The sequence below is a fragment of the Sceloporus occidentalis genome, unplaced genomic scaffold (genome assembly GCF_023333645.1).
Source record: "Sceloporus occidentalis isolate IW3139 unplaced genomic scaffold, rSceOcc1.0.p SCAF_1, whole genome shotgun sequence".
Classification (NCBI taxonomy): Eukaryota; Metazoa; Chordata; class Lepidosauria; order Squamata; family Phrynosomatidae; genus Sceloporus; species Sceloporus occidentalis.
In genome coordinates this window covers 84,026,688-84,045,140 of record NW_028316981.1, presented here as the reverse complement: position 1 = coordinate 84,045,140, position 18,453 = coordinate 84,026,688, and the positions used below count along the sequence as shown (strand labels likewise).

The following is an 18,453-nucleotide window of genomic DNA, read 5'->3' as shown; positions in this document are numbered from 1 at the left end:
ACCCGTGCTTAAAGACCTCCATTGGCTGCCCATTCGCTTCCGAGCGCAATATAAGGCGTTGGTTATTACCTATAAAGCCCTAAATGGCTTGGGCCCAGGATTCCTGAAGGACCGCCTCTCCCCGTACATTCCGCCTCGCACCCTCAGAACATCTGGGCAGCAACTCCTGAAGGTGCCTGGGGCTAGGTTGGCTGCTACAACCAGAAGATCCTTTTCCACAGCTGCCCCAGCCCTCTGGAATACGCTGCCCACGGAGCTCCGCTCATCTACCACCCTGGCCCAATTTAGGAAGGGCCTAAAAACCTTCCTATTTAATCAGGCATTCCCCGACTGAAACATCCTGTGGGCCTCCCTCCTCTCTCGTGGCCGTGAGGATGGGCTAAGGGGTTTTTATTGTTTTTAGGATTGTTATTGTTAATTGTATGTTTTTAACTTTGTATTTTGTTTGCACTTCGGTGCATTTTTGTTAGCCGCCCTGATCATTCGGAAGGGCGGGGTACAAATAAAAATTTTAATTAATTTAATTTAATTTATCTGTGATGCATTTTTCCTAAGTTATTACCATTAACACAATTTCCTAAGTAATTATCATTTTTGGTTAATTACCATTATTATTATTATTATTATTATAAATACACTTTGAGAAAAATGGCAAGGAAAAGGTTAAGCAGCAGGAAATCTAAATAAATAACAATGGTAATAATATTAATTATAATATAAATAAACAAAATGAAATACACCAAACACATATACCAAGAGAAGAAGAAAAGAAAGAAAGAAAATTGCTAATTTTTGAACAGGTGTAACATTACTTCTAAAATGATGTTTTGGTGGATCATTTGGGGATATTTGGGGCCTTTTCTTTATATTTAAAGTATATAATTTTTAAAAGAATATTTTTATTTCTATTTTTATTAAATCAATCAATCAAACAATATTACAAAAAGAAAAAATATTCACAAACTGTCACATGCATATATTTACTACAAACCTAAAGGAAAGGGGAAAAACACAAAAATGCAAACATATATACACACACACACACACAGTATATATATCTTATATATTTTCTATATTCAAATTTTGTATCTCACTTAATTTTCTGACGTTAAGACCACTGTTGGGCCCCATTTATCTTTCCATATCATTTCTGTCCAGTCTTCTCCAAATCTAGGTATACTATCTTTCTTAATCATTTTGGGCCTGTTACAGACTGCCCAAATAAAGCTGCTTCGGGTCTCTTTGGAGGTATGCTATTTAAATGATGCATGGGTCCTAAGAGTCTGGAGGTCGCGCCAAAGCCACACTAAATTCCTAAGCACTGGAGTGCAGCTTTGGTGCAGCTTCCAGATTCTTATGATGCATGCAAGATTTAAACAACATACCTCCAAAGAGACCCAAAGCAGCTTTATTTTGGCAGTCTGTAACAGGCCATAGTTAATTTATCTAATCTTAACATGCCATGTAATTTAATGAGGCAGTCATCAATGGTTGGAATGTCATAATTTTTTCCAATTCCAAGCATATGTTATCCTTGTTCCATCAGATAATCTTTGAATACTTCTTCCCTGTCTTCTCATCTAACATAGACAACATATATTAAGCAGATTAAAAGCATTAGGAAAAAAGATAACAAAAAGATATTTTGTAGGTTTAAACAGCACACTTCCAAAGTGACCCAAAGCAGCTTTATTTTGGCCTGTCTGTTCAGGCCCTATATGTGTATTTTAGAGCAATATTTTTGAAGCGTGTTTTCTGACTGACATGCTCAAGTTACCTGAAGCTAGTTGTTTTCAGGAAATGTTTTGGTGATGTATTTGTTTCCTTTTTGTAGTATACAGTTGATCAAATTGTATGCAAAAGATTATTTGGTAGGTTTATGTGTGGATAAATAACTTGTCTCTTGTTCGCTATTTTGCATGATTTATTATTCATCTAGTAGTTTGATTTACATTGCTTAATCCCCATTTGATTTTTCAGATTTCACAGAAATTATCAGTGCCATCTCCCACTTTTGGAGCATTAAGAGGCAGAAATGTAATTGTCAGGATGCTGAATTGTACATCAGTTCCAAATACAGCATTTTTATATTATGATCATAGAGTTACAGAAGCCATGGGGCTCTAGGCATTGGCCTGCCAACGGTTTGTTAGTTTGCTTGTTTTTAAGTTAAATTTTATTGTTTTTTATGAATTTTATAACAGAATTTATAACAAAATGCCTTGGCATCATTTGTATCTGTCTATCTGTCTCTGTTTTATTTATGTATTGTCTGTCTGTCTGTCCGTCTGTCTGTCTGTCTGTCAGGGCCTTTTTCAGTTGTTACAAGGTCAGCCCAAGTTATTCTCTTGTGGAAGATGGAGCTGTTCTGAGTTGATGTCTGAAGCACATGCTCTTTATTAAACATGGATGGAAGAGCTATGCTGTTGCTCCCCAGAGGATGGTGACTGCGCAATTATGAAAGCAAGTGCTCAAACCAATTGAGTAGAGTTCAGTTGTTCATCGGGGAACAAGTTCATTTTAGAGAGCATAAGGTCAGTCTAGCATAGTGCTTACTTTATTTAGGGAGTTACTGATTTGGGTATAGATTTTGCAGCATTTGGAAATACTTAAATATTTATTTGGGTCTGAGTGGAGAGAGGAAAGCATTTTGTGTGATTTAAAAGAGAAGGAAGAAAGAAAGGAAAGAAAGACTATTCCAGATTACTTGTATGTTTTCTGTGCTTCATTGCTGATAAAGAATATTGTTTCCTCTGTAAAGGTAAAACATCTCCTTGTGCAAAAGCCTCCTTCTCATGCATTGCTGACATTATCCAGCCCTCAATGATTTATAAGTTGAAAATTAGGTGCTGCAACCATTGTGTGTCAGGCATGACAATGCAGGAAGTGTTGCACCTATATACACAACCACAAAGAGTACAGTTTTATTTCCTACCCACCCTCATCCTGTTTTGTTCCTTTTTCAAGCACACTTAACTTAACCATGCCCAGGAGGCACAGATGGCTTCTGTTGGCTAATACTCCATGCTGACCTTTTGATCACTGACCCAGTGACCCCATTGCTATATCACTGAAAAAGAAGAGCTGTCTTTGGCTTGGCTTGGTTGTGAAGAAGATGTAGCAGATGTTCTTGGTTTACAGGGGAAAACTTGGTAGATGTGCCCTTAGAGTCTAGACTCTGGTCATAAAAGTAACAAAATCTTTGTTTAGAAATCATGACTTGGAAAGGAAAAAACAAAAGATCAGTATAAATCTTTTCATGCAGTCAGCAGAAAACATTGTAGATATAATGTAAGCCAGTATAATTTTATTTTTCCTTGCAATGCCCCTGTTCCTTCAACAGCAGCAGCCTTATGGGAAGAACCTTAGCCAGAGAAACTGTTCCTGAATTAAGTAGTGAAGAAGGTGTCTTCTGTTAATTTTCCACACAGTAGGAATAGCTGATGGCTGTTGACAGCAATCCTGATGGCAAAAAGCTGCAGCCATAATTATATACCAAGTATTTTCTTTCACTGTTCTTTAATTTAAACATTCTTTTCTCAGTATGATAAAACCAGGACCAGAATTCCACTGAAAAGTTTTACAGAAGGGAAGGGGGGAAAGCATCCTGTGCACTTCAATTTTACAGTGAAACATTTGCATAAGAAGCAATATTAGATAGCCATGGTCAGCTGCTGAGGTTATAGGAAGTTGGTGCCATTTTCACAGGTGCACATGATTTCTTTGTTTTCAGTAGCAAAGGAGGCACAGTCAGTGAAGCTTTTTGCCCTTCAGAGAAAACAGTGTCTGAGAGCAATCAGCAGTGACAAGTACAGCCACACCTGCTGAACCTCTCTCTGTCACTGAACTTACAAAAAACACATAAGTCTTGTTCATTTCAAGAGTTGGCAGTCCTTTTCTTTTTCATTGGACTGCTCTCTCGCTCTCGCTCTCAGTGTGTGTGTGTGTGTGTTCTTTGCTTTCATTGATTTGCAGAACAAGCACAGAATGAAATCTACTTTAGTGGATGGCTTTTGCTGTGAAAAGACTTCCACTTTATTTAATTATTTATATACAAAGCAGTTTTTGAGCTCCTGAACACATATTTTTTAATTGATTTCCAGAAACCAGAGAGTTATTCAGAGGCACTTGGGACATCAGGCATAGATAACATGTTTTCCACACTGATTTCTCCTCTCAGTTTCCACAGATAAAAATGTGAATCCTCTTGGACACTTCTTACATTCCTTTTCTGAAACCAGGAGCTGCTGCTTGAAACATCCCACTCCCTGTCACTTCAAAATGTTCAGTATTATCACACAGATCAAGCTCTGTAAATAAAGGTTGTATATCACCTCACACATCACCTGAAATAATGCTTTTTTATGGAAGGAAATTGCACATCTATTTCCGTATCAGCCTATGTGAACCAGCCTGTTGGCCATGGAAGAAATATTTCAAAAGAATTGCATTATGGGACATAATGCAAGATTGCAGTAAGATAAACAAGCTTCATTTTAGGATCCCTGGGGAATATTATAACAATGTAAGTATCCATCAAGAGGATTGCTACCTCTTCTGCCTCTGGAGTTGCCATCATGGCAATGAAATTCAAGCTCTCAGGTTCTAGCAGTGTATATGAACTTCAAAATGAAATAGGTGGGGACCATATGTCGTCCTTCCAGAAACCTCTTCTTATAAATCAGTCTTATGTCCATGAAGCCTAAGGAGCCAGCTGCTTTGCTTTGACAACTGTTTATCACACTCATAATAAGGGCCATTTCAGAATAACCTCATCTTACTATTGTGTCCATCTGTTGTTTCCTTTATACTGAGATTATAATACACTTTGAGTCAGAGTGCCTCAATAAGAGCAGTGCTTTTCAGGGTGCCACTGACCACAAATACATAATGATAAATCTACATGCATGTGTATTCATGTACTGATATATCACAAGAACAATAACATATCCCTCACAAAACACAGATTCCTTTGCATATCTTGTTTCATCCCATTTAAGTTTCGAGGTATGTGGTTGGCCCTTAAAAGCAATAGATTTGTTTGACAAAATATATGTGTAAAAACACTGTGGAATCATTAAGAGAATCCAGCAGTTGCATTGTGTACTGTACTGTCATACAGTGGACCCTTGGCATCTGCTGAGGTTTGGTTCCACTACCTGACATGGATACCAAAATCTGTCCCATTAAATACAATAGTGCAGTAAAATGGTGTCCCTAATAAGAAATGACAAAAAGCTTTGCTTTTTGAAAATTATATATATTAATATTTCCAACCATGGATACTTGAATCCATGGATAAAGTATCCATGGATATGGAAGGCTAATTTAGGCCCAGTACAGATGGGCCCTGAATGACGCCCTTATCATGTGCTAGGGTTGCTTCAGGGCGGAGTGCCCACACGCCCCACAACCCTAGCACGTGACTAAGGCAACACTGTTGTGCAGCGTTGTGTAGACAGCATGTGCAATGATGATGTCACTGCTGTGCTGCATCCAAATGGAGCAGTACAGTAGTGAAGTGCTCACACCGCTGCAGGCTGCTTGCGGCAACACAAAAAGGAGCTGCTTTTTAGTGCTCCTTTTTTTGCTGCGCAGCAGCACTGCACAATTTGGTTGCTGCGGCGCTGCTATGCAGCAATGAAAGGCGCCCCCAGCCCGCCCTTTCGGGCCCATCTGTACCGGGCCTTAGTTTATAAATTCATGAGTAATATGATTTTTGAAAGAACATGAGCCTCAATGCTATATTGTTAGTGGCCAAAATGTGAATTGGTATAACTCAGGATTTTTTTCCTTCTTTTTGAACCAGCAAGAGGCCTTTCATGTGAGTATCCTGTTGAGTAATAGCTAGACGTGCATTTGCTGTGCAGAGTCACAATACATTCTCTCAATTCTATGTTCCTTTACAGCTGCAACTGCATTTCCCCACCACTATATAGGGTCACAGGCATCTATTAACTATTTGTTTTTCACAGAGCTTATAAGTAATATGTTATAAATCAGTATAAAGTGTTCCTTTTTGTAACAACAAACCAAATTGTATTGAGATGTAAGTACCAACGCCCAAATTTGCTCATTTTGATGGAATAAAGGTAAGGTGTGGTGTTTTTTTCAATCAGTAGTTATGATAGGGTTTGGCCTTCCTAAATGTTGGTGGAAGAGGAATATCATGTAGTTCAAGTGATGAATTCTGCAGTTTGCTTCTGCTTAGTGGTCTGTGAATGAGAACATGGCTGAAGTCATGGGTCATGACAATGGGCCCAGGCCTTCATGAATCGTGCAGTTAATGATGGTGTCAGCAGAGCAATCACCACTGAACTGTCGGTAGTGATGTTCAGTGGTGATTGCTCTGCTGGCACCATCACTAACTGTCAGGAAGGAGGAGCCCTTGTTGTCTAATCTTTGGTCACTCTACCCCCTGATATGACCTCTTAGGCTCCAGACCCAGATCTCTAGAGCTTGGTCAGTCCTGTGCCATCACTGGAGCCATCAGTTTCTCATGTTATGTCCAGACAGTCTTTGTGGTAATAGCTTTTCAGGGTATCATTTCAGTCAGAATATTATATTGGATTTCTGTCTCTCTTTCCCTCCAAACACACACATCACACAATGTAACATTGTGTTTAGGGAATATTGCAGCCATTTATCAAATTACTTTCCAGGGCTTTGCAACAAATTAATTTTTAACATATTCATGTTCCAAGTTCTCATTTTCATTTGTGAATGATGACCAAGTACACACTTTGATATATTGGGATACTTTAAAAGGGAGAAAAGGAATCATAGAATCATAGAACTGTAGAGCTGGAAGAGACTTCAAGGACCATCCAGTCCAACCCCCTGCCATGCAGGAAATCACAATCAAAGCATCTCCGACAAATGGCCATCTAGCCTCTGTTTGAAGACCTCTAAGGAAGGAGACTCCACCACACTCCGAGGGAGTTTGTTCCACTATCAAACGGCCCTCACTGTCAGGAAGTTCCTCCTAATGTTGAGGTGTAATCTCTTTTCCTGTAGTTTGCATCCACTGCTCTGGGTCCTAGTCTCTGGAGCAGCAGAAAACAATTTTGCCCCCTCCTCAATATGACATTCCTTCAAGTATTTAAACAGGGCTATTATATCACCTTTTAACCTTCCCTTCTCCAGGCTAAACATCCCCAGCTCCCTAAGTCGTTCCTCTTAGGACATGGTTTCCAGACCCTTCACCATTTTAGTTGCCCTCCTTTGGACACGCTCCAGTTTTTCAACATCCTTTTTAAATTGTGGTGCCCAGAACTGGACACAGTATTCCAGGTGGAGCCTGACCAAAGTAGAATAGAGTGGCACTATTACTTCACTTGATCTAGACACTATACTTCTATTAATGCAGCCTAAAATCGCATTGGCCTTGTTAGCTGCTGCATCGCACTGTTGACTCATGTTCAAGTTATGGTCTACTTGGACTCCTAGATCCCTTTCACATGTAGTCTCGTTCAGCCAGGTGTCCCCCATCATATATCTGTGCATTTCATTTTTCCACCCTAAGTGCAGTACCTTGCATTTCTCCGTGTTGAATCTCATTTTGTTAGCTTTGACCCAGTTTTCTAGTCTGTTCAGGTCATTTTGAATCTTGATCCTGTCCTCTGGGGTGTTAGCTACTCCTTCTAGTTTGGTGTCATCTGCGAATTTGATGTGTATGCCCCCAATTTTGTCATCCAAGTCATTGATGAAGATGTTGAATAGCACTGAGCCCAGGACAGAGCCCTGTGGGACCCCACTGGTCACTTCCCTCCAGGATGAAAAGGAGCCATTGTTGAGCACCCTTTGGGTTCAGCCAGTCAACCAATTACAAATCCCACATTTTAGCCCACATTTTACAAGCTTGTTTGCAAAAATGTCGTGGGGAACTTTGTCAAAGCCCTTACTGAAATCAAGATATACTATATCCACAGCATTCCCTTCATCTACCAAGCTGGTAATGTTATCAAAAAAAGAGATCAGGTTTGTCTGGCATGACTTCTTTCTCTGAAACCTGTGTTGACTTTTTGTGATTATGGCATTGCTTTCTAAATGTTCACAGACTCTCTTTTTAATGATTTGCTCCAGAATCTTTCCTGGTATAGATGTCAGACTAACTGGACGATACTTGTTTGGATCCTCTTTTTTGCCCTTTTTAAAGATGGGGACAGCATTTGCCCTCCTCCAGTCTGCTGGGACTTCTCCTGTTCTCCAGGAGTTCTCAAAGATTATTGCCAATGACTCCAATATTATATTTGCCAGTTCTTTTAATATCCTTGGATGTATTTCATCTGGTCCTGGAGACTTATATTTGTGTAGGTTAAACAGATATTCCTGTACTATCTCTTTACTTATTCTGTGCTGAAATTCCCCTTTTCTGTCCTCTGCTCCATTTTCCTCAGGTTGAGCACCCTTTGTCTTTTCTGAGAAGACTAAAGCAAAAAAGGGGTTGAGTAATTCCGCCTTTTCACTGTCCCCTGTTAGCAATTTACCATCTTCTGCATGCAGTGGCCCTACCACCTCCTTTCTCACCCTCTAAAGCCTTCAATTGCTTAACCTCTGGAGCTAAAAAGTTTGGGACTAACAGCCAGTCCCATCACTATATAGCTCAGTACAGGTCACAGAATGTTAACTATTACTGTTGCCATACAGTATTAATTACCATTACCTGAATAGTTTTATTTACTGAAACCTGCTTCTCAAAAGAGCTACGTAATAGCTACAATGTGTTGTGAAGATGGTGAAAGAAAACAAGCTGTGGAAGAGAAGAGCTGATTCCCTCAGCATACATCCCCCTAACCACATGGCAGGACCTACATTTCCAGAAGCACAGTAGTGTGATAAGCATGGTCATTTTAAATGCTAAGATGCTGTTTCATATGTAGGAGATATTGTTATACAGTTGTCCCTTCCCTTACACGGGGGATCCGTTCCGGACACACACACCCACGAAAGGGAAAAAACTTGGATGCTCAAGCCCCATTCAAGTGAATGGGGCTCGTGCCTGCAGCAGCATGTGGTGGTGCATGTGCCACGGGCATGTGCACCATTACCTTTTCTGGTGCATGGCACTGTTTCTTACAGCGTGGCACTGGAAGCTGCGTAAGGCGTGCCCGCGTATGACACAGGTGCACTGTACTACTGATTTATCCTTCTGCCCATTGTGGGCATTACTTTATATTTTTTTCAGAACGAATTAATCCACCTGTCTGCCACACAGTGCTGTCCTGTGCTTGCCACTTCTGTGTGTAATAAAATAATGAAAGTACAGTTCATAAACATTGTTCTCTCAACTGTTCAGAATTGTCCATGTCATTTATCTCAACACTTCTTTGAATAACCTTTCTGGATTTATTATCTAGCGTTCTCATTTAGTCGATTAAGAAAAAGAAAGAGTTTGAGTAAGCCATTTGTCTTTCCCCTCCAGCATTAACTTGGAACAACTGTAGTTTCCTCTGTTTAGACTCTAGAGTATAATAAATATAAATGTATATTTGGTATTTGTGTTCACAAACTATTGAAAACATTGTAGAGAGAGGGACTATGTCATATGAAAAAGGATTAGCAGATGAGAACTCAGGAACCTCCATGTGGGATTGCACTTCTCTTGTACAAGAAGAGAGTGCAATTGTGCAACCTGATCTTTTGCATGGTTATTCAACACTAAAATCCACTGGGGTTATACTTGAGTTAGTGTACATGATGTTTCACCCTCTGAATGTAATATATACCCACTTTGGCAGGGGGATCTATATATCTCCCATTTAGCTGGGGGATCCTGAGAGTTAGAACCCCCCCCCCCCCCAATTACTTTCTCCAAGCTTTGAATTATTCTTAATATTCATTGGGTTTGCTGCATATGCACACAATTCTGAATATCTTTCTTTTCTCTCTTTGGTTCTGTAACATAAACTTGTTTTCTTGTAGGCGAGTCTGAAAGCTCTGAACCATGACGACTCACGTGACCTTGGAGGACGCTCTGTCCAATGTGGATCTGCTGGAGGAACTACCACTGCCCGATCAGCAGCCATGTATCGAGCCACCTCCATCATCTATTATGTACCAGGTAAGATGCAGCTCATCATATGTCACAGCTAGAAAGACTCACAGCTAACTTCTGTACTACTTAGTGTTTTAAAGAGAATCAGAAAACATTCTCATTAAGGAAGAGCAAAGTGTATAGGAAGGTAAGGGAAAAAATACAAGTTGCTATAGCAGCAAGAAAACACTCATAATGATTTTGATGTAATATTAAACTATAGTTTAGTGTTATGAGAGTGAACCTAACCTTTCCCTGGGCTCCCTGCTTTTTCTCCAGCATGGTTGCAAGGAGAAGTTTAAATATTTCCCCCCCCTTTTTTTTTTAAATTATCCACAATTTGCTATTTCTCTGATGATTAATGTTTGTAAAATTGGTTTCTTTCAGCAAACCATAATTGAGATTAACCACAGTTGAGTGTTCAGATGGCACAGTAAACTGTGGTTGTTCTAAAGCAGAGGTAGAAAGTTCTGATCTTCTTACAGATGCGCAGGAAATGGAGATGTTTAGAAATTCTCTTTGGATTGTTATGGGTCATAAACCTATTGTACTGAATCTCACAGCCAGAACAGACTGGCATAACCAGCTTCCAGCCAACTTGGGGGTGTGGTGTGCAGATGACACATAACGCACATCCCCAAACTGCTTGGCTGCCCACACGTGGGCCAGCATTCTGATGCTCTGGCAGCACAGCATTCAGATGCTGCATGCCACCGGAGAACCAGAAAGCCACCCTGGGGCTGGAAAAGCCACATTTTAGATGCTTGAAAAAGGAGCGGCTCTTTGACACTCTTTTTTTGAGTTGCCACAGCCCCAATCTGCCTTTGGAAAGGCGGCTTAAAGCTGCCCCTTTGGGGTTGGTCTGTTGCATATCTTAGGTCCAAAACACACAGCAGAAATAATTCAGTTTGAGACCACTTTAATTGCCCTGGCTCAGTGCAAGGGAATCCTGGGAACTGTAATTTATTGTGGCACCGGGGCTCTCTGACAGAGAAGGTTAAATGTCTCCCAAAACTGCAGTTCTCAGAATTCCCTAGCATTGAGCCAGGGCAGTTAAAGTGGCCTCAAACTGGATTTTTTCTGCAGTGTGTTTTGAACCTTTTATTTATTGCTTGCTTATTCTGAAAATAAACAAGTAAAAGTTATTTGTTTCATATTGTTTTTTCTTTCACATCCTATGGGGAAAATTCCCTTCCAAATGCAGGGAATATTGGAGCCCTTTCCTATGTTACAGTATCTATCCTAAAAGTCACTGGACATCCATTAAGAGAATCCTTTTTGTGTTCTATTGCTGTTTAAACATGTATTCTAATTATTTAATAAGCATGAATTCACATCTCCAAGCTACCTCAGCCACCACATTTTGAAATACCACTTCTCATGGTTTATTCAAACTTCCCTGTATGGCTCCTTTACTGACTGATTTAATGAGGTGTTAAAAGATAGTGGTTTTGTACTGACTACATATTGATACATTCACTCAAGTTATCTAATTATTATTATTATTAGTGGTAGTAGTAGTAGTAGTTTATTATTAATGCTTGGACCATAGGCCATTCACATACAAAATAAAATTCATATCAATATAGAATACTTGAAAAAAATTAAATAGGATTAAAACACTTGCACATAAATGAAAACATACCCAGAACAGTCAACTGCAATATCAGTGATAAATCTTCTCCAAACTTTTCATTTCTGCCAGAGCTAAAAGCAAATCCTTGTGAATTATCAAGGTATGGCCAACATCCTGTGTGGCCCAAAGCAGTGCAGTAATTCTGCATGCAGAACTATCCCTTACTGAGCCATCACCAGACCTACCATAGAACCACTGAAGCCTTGCTTCATGGCTGTTCTGTGCCTGTTGGAGAGCAAGAGGGATTGTAGAAGCATCTAGCTGTGTCTTCATAGGCAGACACAAAGTGATTACATCATCTGCTGAGGTCCACTGGGGTCCTCCAAAAGACTCAGTGGCTGAGAAAGCATATGGGGACATAGCACAATTATTCTGTGCTGCCTCTGACCTCCACCAGGCATATCATGTCTATGGGTAGGTCAGGCAGCTTTAGCTGTTCTACTGTAGTTCGGGGGGGAGGGGTGGCTTTGGTTACCATGGAGGAAAAAGAGGAAACCAACCTTTGCAGCAGCTATAGAATTACTGACTCTGGCATGAGGTTATCTTACACATGTGTATTTCCCTAATAAGATGTCATCCTATGACTTACCATAACGTGTGAGTTCATTCCAATTCTAACTGTCAGTGGTGTTAATGTTTGTCTCTTTGTTGTCAGGCCAACTTTGACACCAATTTTGAAGACAGAAATGCTTTCGTAACTGGCATCGCCAGGTATATTGAACAAGCTACTGTACATTCAAGCATGGTAAGTTTCAGAGGTGATGCACAGCCAGCTTTGCTAAAGGAGGCTTGGAGTATAATTGTTTTTCTGTGCAACCAGTACCACTACCACCATTTTGCTACAATGTGTTTCTATATTCCAGAATGAAATGCTGGAGGAAGGACATGAATATGCAGTGATGCTTTATACATGGAGGAGCTGTTCCCGAGCCATTCCCCAGGTAAACTAGACTTGTGAACTCTAAATCACCCCACTCAGATAGAAATAATAATCTAGGAACAAGAATCTTATAGGAGTTATTTAGAACTTGGAGCAGGAAAGTGTTCTGAAATATTGCTGAGGATGCTACAGGTTTCTCACACTTGCCAGGCCATTATAGAGTAGGATCCCAGAGTTTCCTCTGTGCATCACAGTCAGCTGGTAGAATGGGGTTCTATTATTGGACCAAGGTTTTACATGTTTCTGTTACCCAGGATTCAACATTTTGCTTGAGGGGACTGTATGATTTACAGATTAACTGTATGTTAATTGTCATAAATCCAGAGGGTTAATCTCAAACAATTGGAGACTCCTTTGGTACACAAAGGGAACAAAGTTCATTTTGGAAACAAATCTTTAAACATCTATTTCAGTTGAGAATTGGAGGAAAAAATTGACCACCACATCATACCAATCAATATCTTCTTCTTCCAAAAAATGACTAATAAAAACAATTCAGGGATGGTATCTAATATCTGTTAAGATACAAAAATTAATGATAAAATTTCACAAAAATATTGGAGGTAGTGTGGGCACCCAAAGTCCTGGAATATTAGGATAAAGGGTTAAAACCTGGCTAAATAAAATAATAAGATGAAGTATTACTTTTCATAATCTTTATTAATATTCTCAAAATTTCATGTGGAAAATGCAGAAATTTCCACATAAAGAATTGATTTGAATTCTGACCAGTTGGTAAAGCTGAAATGGTAAAATATGGGGAAAACACAGATGAGCACATGCGCCTATGGTGGTTGAATACGCTGTGGTGGACTACTTTGCTGAAAATGGTCAACAAAAGCTTGATTAGTGAGTGGGGAAATAACAAGAAACAACTTTGCAGAAACATGGTACCCATTCATAAATAGTTGTCCCTCTTTATTTAAACCATCCACAGTTTGAAAATATATTTTTAAAATATCTAAAAAGCAAACCTTGATTTTTTTTTCCATTATATATAAGGAGCACCATTCTATAGAACTGGAATAACTACTACACCATTCTATATAACTGGAATTTGGGCATCTGCAGATGTTGGTATACATGGGGGGTCCAGGAACCAACCCCCAGTGGATGTCAGGGGCCAACTGTATTTCAGGCTTAAAACTGGACATAAGGCATTTTGGTGAAGAATTTTTAAAACTTAATCCCGAAATACACTAGCCAAATGACACAGATTCCGGCTGCGTTCAGAGCATAGCATTCAGACGATGCACATCTCAAATGAATCCAGAAGCCACACTGAGCCCTCAGTGGTCCAGATTATGACCAAGTGCATGTGGTTGCCATGGTCTCAGCACAAACAGCGCCAGCACAGCCTTGCACTGATCTATTCAGCCTGTCTGTTTTGAGCCTTAGAGAAGTATTAAATATAGGACTGTCATGAAGTAATTTATTTAGGTGAAATAGTAGTCCTGTAAACCTCTGATAATGTTGTAGAATAAATTGATATCACTGGCCTGTTACAGACAGGCCAAAATAAAGCTGCTTCGAGTCACTTTGGAGGTATGGTATTTCAATGATGCATGCGTCTGAAGAGTCCAAAAGCCGCACCAAAGCCACGCTTCAGTCCTAAGGACTGGAGTGCAGCTCTGGTGTGGCTTTTGGACTCTTAAGACTCATGCATCATTGAAATACCATACCTCCAAAGTGACTCGAAGCAGCTTTATTTTGGCCTGTCTGTAACAGGCCAATGTAAACTAAATAAAAAAATTAAAATATGAACACTATGTCATTGTGTGTGAGAGAGAAAAGGCCTTACCATATATACTCAACTATAAGTCAACCTCATGCATAAGTAGAGGGCAGGTTTTGGGGCCAGAATTATGGATTTTGATATGACCCGTGGATAAGTCGAGGGTAAAACCTAGGGGCATGTAACAAAGGATCTAAAGGATGAAGGAAAAGAGAACAATACCAAAGAATTTACAAGATTCTAGCATGCAAAACTTTGTGCTCACACTAAAGATTGGATGGATGAGACAATACAGGAGGGTCAGTGCTTCCAGGACAGATTTTACTCTTGCCTTTCACCAAGGGATGGTTCATTCTTTTGTAAGAGCTAAAGTGCAGCACTTACATTGACCTGTGGATAAGTCAACTCAGTTTTTTTGGGTCAATTTTTTGACTAAAATTTCTAGACTTATACATGAGTATATACAGTAATTGCTTAGGTTTTACCAGCAAAACTCTCCTCCCAGAACTTTAAAATATTACTTGTTTAGAGTGGTGCTTTCAGAATCCTTCAGCCACCATCAACACTAGAATTTTTAATCCAAAAAGCAATCAGAAGGGCTTGTACCTTCAGAAGTTCAGAAAGAGCAACAAATGAGAAACTGTTGTTATTATTATTTTTATTTATTTATTTATTTATTTATTTATTTATATAGTGCTGTAGATTTACACAGCACTGTACCTACAAACAATAAAATAGATAAAGTAAACCTGTCCATGGCATACAATCTAAGAAATAATGTCATAATACAGATACATAATACACTACATAACAATAAAGGAAAGGGTACAATAAAGTAAAGCAGGCAACAAATTAAAAACATCAAATAACAAATAATAGTCACAAATAATAGTCTCTAATAATAGTCACTAATATGTAGGCAACAAAAGATCTGGCATGTAAATAATTTTTCATCAATAGATAAATGTATTTAATACCAAGAAGAGAAAATTGCATCAATACCTAAAGGGAATAATTGAGGAAAAACAAGAAGTAGTACAGTCAAGCTGAAGCAACATTGGTATATACTGGATGGTGTATCAATCCCTGATGTTGCAATCCTATCCATACTATATCAGAGAAAATCCTCTGGCACACAGTGGGATTTACTTCTATGCAGATATGTGTAGGAGTGTACCATTTGCGCGAGTTTAGCAGTAAAGCAAGTTGTCAGAAAAAACTCTGGGATCTCCTTTACTAGAACAAAATATTACTTTCCCTTAGTATTCAAAGATGTGTTACTTACAGCAGCCATGTAAAAGAGATCTGTAATGTTATTTCCATCCTACATTTGCAGGACACCAAGTGAAAAAGAGTGGCTTTTAAAGGTAAACCCAACAGGCATGACTGAATTGAAATTTGAACCAGAGGCTTTCTGTCCACCAGCTTATGCTCTCAATCACCATGGTACAACAACTTTACACCAGATGGTCCTTGTATTATCTTTCAGCTCTGTGTTTTGGTTCAATCAACAGAGTCTTGATTCTGCCATAATAGTACTGTCAACCTGTATATGTGCAGATGATCCTTCTTTCCTATCCTTTACTGTTTAGGTAGGCCTATTAACTGCAAATAAAGTCCCCTGAATGGCTAAGGGTTTCGACAGACCGGTACTTTATGCCGGCCTGAATGCAGACTAGGGTTCAGCGTTCACACACTGGAAACCCTTACTGTGCCATTATGGTATGTGCGCCCTGATGATGTCCGTGGTGCGCAGTGCCCAAACAGCACTGGGTGGAAGAGGCATCATCATGGCAGAGCAGCTTCTTTTAGGGAGCATGTCAGTGCCACAGCATGCAGCTGCTGTGGCACCGACCCGGGGCAGAAAGGGGCAGCTTCCAGCCCCCCATCTGTACTGTCCCTTTGTAAACAACTTTATTTTCAATAAAGATTCATTTAGTACCAGGTTCAGAATCTTCCTTGACTAAATTTGGTCAATTGTGATACCTATGCTTTCCAGAGTGAATTCACTGTTAACTGTGTGCAGCTCTGAAAATACTATAACCCACCAGATAGTACCAGTTGGTAGCACCTTTATAGACTCTATACAAGACCAAAATTCAGTTCCCCTTTGGGTTATACATTGCTGTTAGTCTCATGTGCCTGTGTAGCTGTAATCTTTATAATTCCCAACTGAATATTTATTTGCTTCGCATGAATTTTTGATCTTGTGTTCTTTGATCACTGAAAAGTGCTGCAGGCACACTTTAATAGGAACCAAGCTTAAAAACCATTGGAACACATTGGTGAATTATTCCTGTGGGATTTATTTTTCTTGTTCATGAATCCTTGAGGGCCTGCATATTTGGTTCTGTTAGCTCACCTCCCTGCTATGTTTCAGCTAGCTACACTGAGGCTTTATCTGTATCCATCTGTCTCTGAAAAGTTTCTACTCCACCTTTTAGGGAAAGTGGTTCTCCAGATGTTATTGAACTGTTACCCCAGGATTCCTCACCATTGGCTAAGCTGGCTCTAGCTGCTGAGAGATGGAGTTGGATAATATATTAAGTCCTGGGCCAGTTAGTTTGGTATAAGCAACACTACTACATGTTGATGGAGAAAAACTCTTCACATAATACACCAGAAAAATCAATCTGTTCATCTTTAGACTGAATATTTGCAAACAAGAGAAGATATAGATGTTTTTCTCTTCATATTTTATATATATATTTTATGTACATTTTTATTAAATATTGCCCAGGATCCTGCATTGTCAGTGCAACTACAGTGACAGAGATCCACTGTACTTATGTCTGACTTTGCTATCCCTTCCCAAAAAATATTCCTTTGCAGCATTTGCAGTGCTCTCCTGCTCACAAGGCAGCTGGAGAGAACCAATAGGATCCTGCCATAACTGCCTGCCTGACTGCACCCTGCAACTGGAGGCACTGCAAACACATAATTCCCTAATGCCCTGATTGGCAACACTTTATAATGCTGCCAACATGCAGAGGTAGATTTTGTAGGTCATGTTTGATCATTCATAATATAAAAATGTGACTCTCCAGCAGTAATAAGCATATGGTCTTGTAACTGCTGGACAGTTTGCGAGCCGTAGTATCAGCATGCCTCTCTTTTAAAAATTACATATCATTAAATATTTTTATTTCAAATGTTTTGCACAATAAATTTGGTTTGATTTGATATTTGAAAGTTAGAACTTGGGAAAATGAAAAACAAAAGTTTAAAATAAAATGGCCACCAAAAATACTGCTGTACAATTATGATGAATATGTTTTCTGAAAAAGAAGCACTAACGTGAGCAATAATGAAACAGTACTGTTCATGAAATAACATTATTGATACTAATTACTACATAGAAAGTAATAAAAGTTATTTTTTATGGGGGCCTCTGACAACTGTACCAATTCAACTGTACAAATTCAAAATGAAATTCAACACAGAGAAATGTAAGGTACTGCACTTAGGGCAGAAAAATAAAATGCACAGATATAGGATGGGCGACACCTGGCTGAAGGAGACTACATGTGAAAGGGATCTGGGAGTCCAAGTAGACCACAAGTTGAACATGAGTCAACAATGCGATGCGGCAGCTAAAAAGGCCAATGCAATTTTAGGCTGCATCAATAAAAGTATAGTGTCTAAATCAAGAGAAGTAATAGTGCCACTGTATTCTGCATTGGTCAGGCCCCACCTGGAATATTGTGTCCAGTTCTGAGCACCGCAATTCAAAAAGGACATTGAGAAACTGGAGCGTGTCCAAAGGATGGTGACTAAAATGGTGAAGGGTCTGGAAACCATGTCCTAGGAGGAATGACTTAGGGAGCTGGGGATGTTTAGCCAGGAGAAGGGAAGGTTAAAAGGTGATATGATATTCCTGTTTAAATATTTGAAAGGGTGTCACATCGAGGAGGGAACAAGCTTGTTTTCTGCTGCTCCAGAGAACAGAACCCGGAACAATGGATTCAAGCTGCAGGAAAAGAGATTCCATCTAAACATTAGGAGGAACTTCCTGACAGTAAGGGCTGTTCAACAGTGGAACAAACTCCCTCGGAGTGTAGTGGAGTCTCCTTCTTTGGAAGTCTTTAAGCAGAGGCTGGATGGCC

At 39.5% G+C, this 18,453-nt stretch overlaps 1 protein-coding gene across 4 annotated transcripts in view; it reads left to right on the top strand.

Moving 5' to 3' along the window:
- The window catches only part of LOC149321741 (cytoplasmic FMR1-interacting protein 2), a 106,507-nt gene that overhangs the window by 13,513 nt on the left and 74,541 nt on the right, over positions 1 to 18,453 (top strand). For 3 of the 4 annotated variants that reach the window (XM_089527819.1, XM_089527829.1, XM_089527800.1), the window contains exons 2-4: positions 9,925 to 10,063; positions 12,328 to 12,417; positions 12,536 to 12,613. In XM_089527819.1, the coding sequence (XP_089383945.1) occupies positions 9,947 to 10,063; positions 12,328 to 12,417; positions 12,536 to 12,613 (285 nt within the window). In that variant the 5' untranslated portion in view covers positions 9,925 to 9,946. Of the gene's footprint in view, positions 1 to 4,472; positions 4,526 to 9,924; positions 10,064 to 12,327; positions 12,418 to 12,535; positions 12,614 to 18,453 lie in introns of those variants that run through there. The other variant, XM_089527810.1, reaches the window with a different exon arrangement.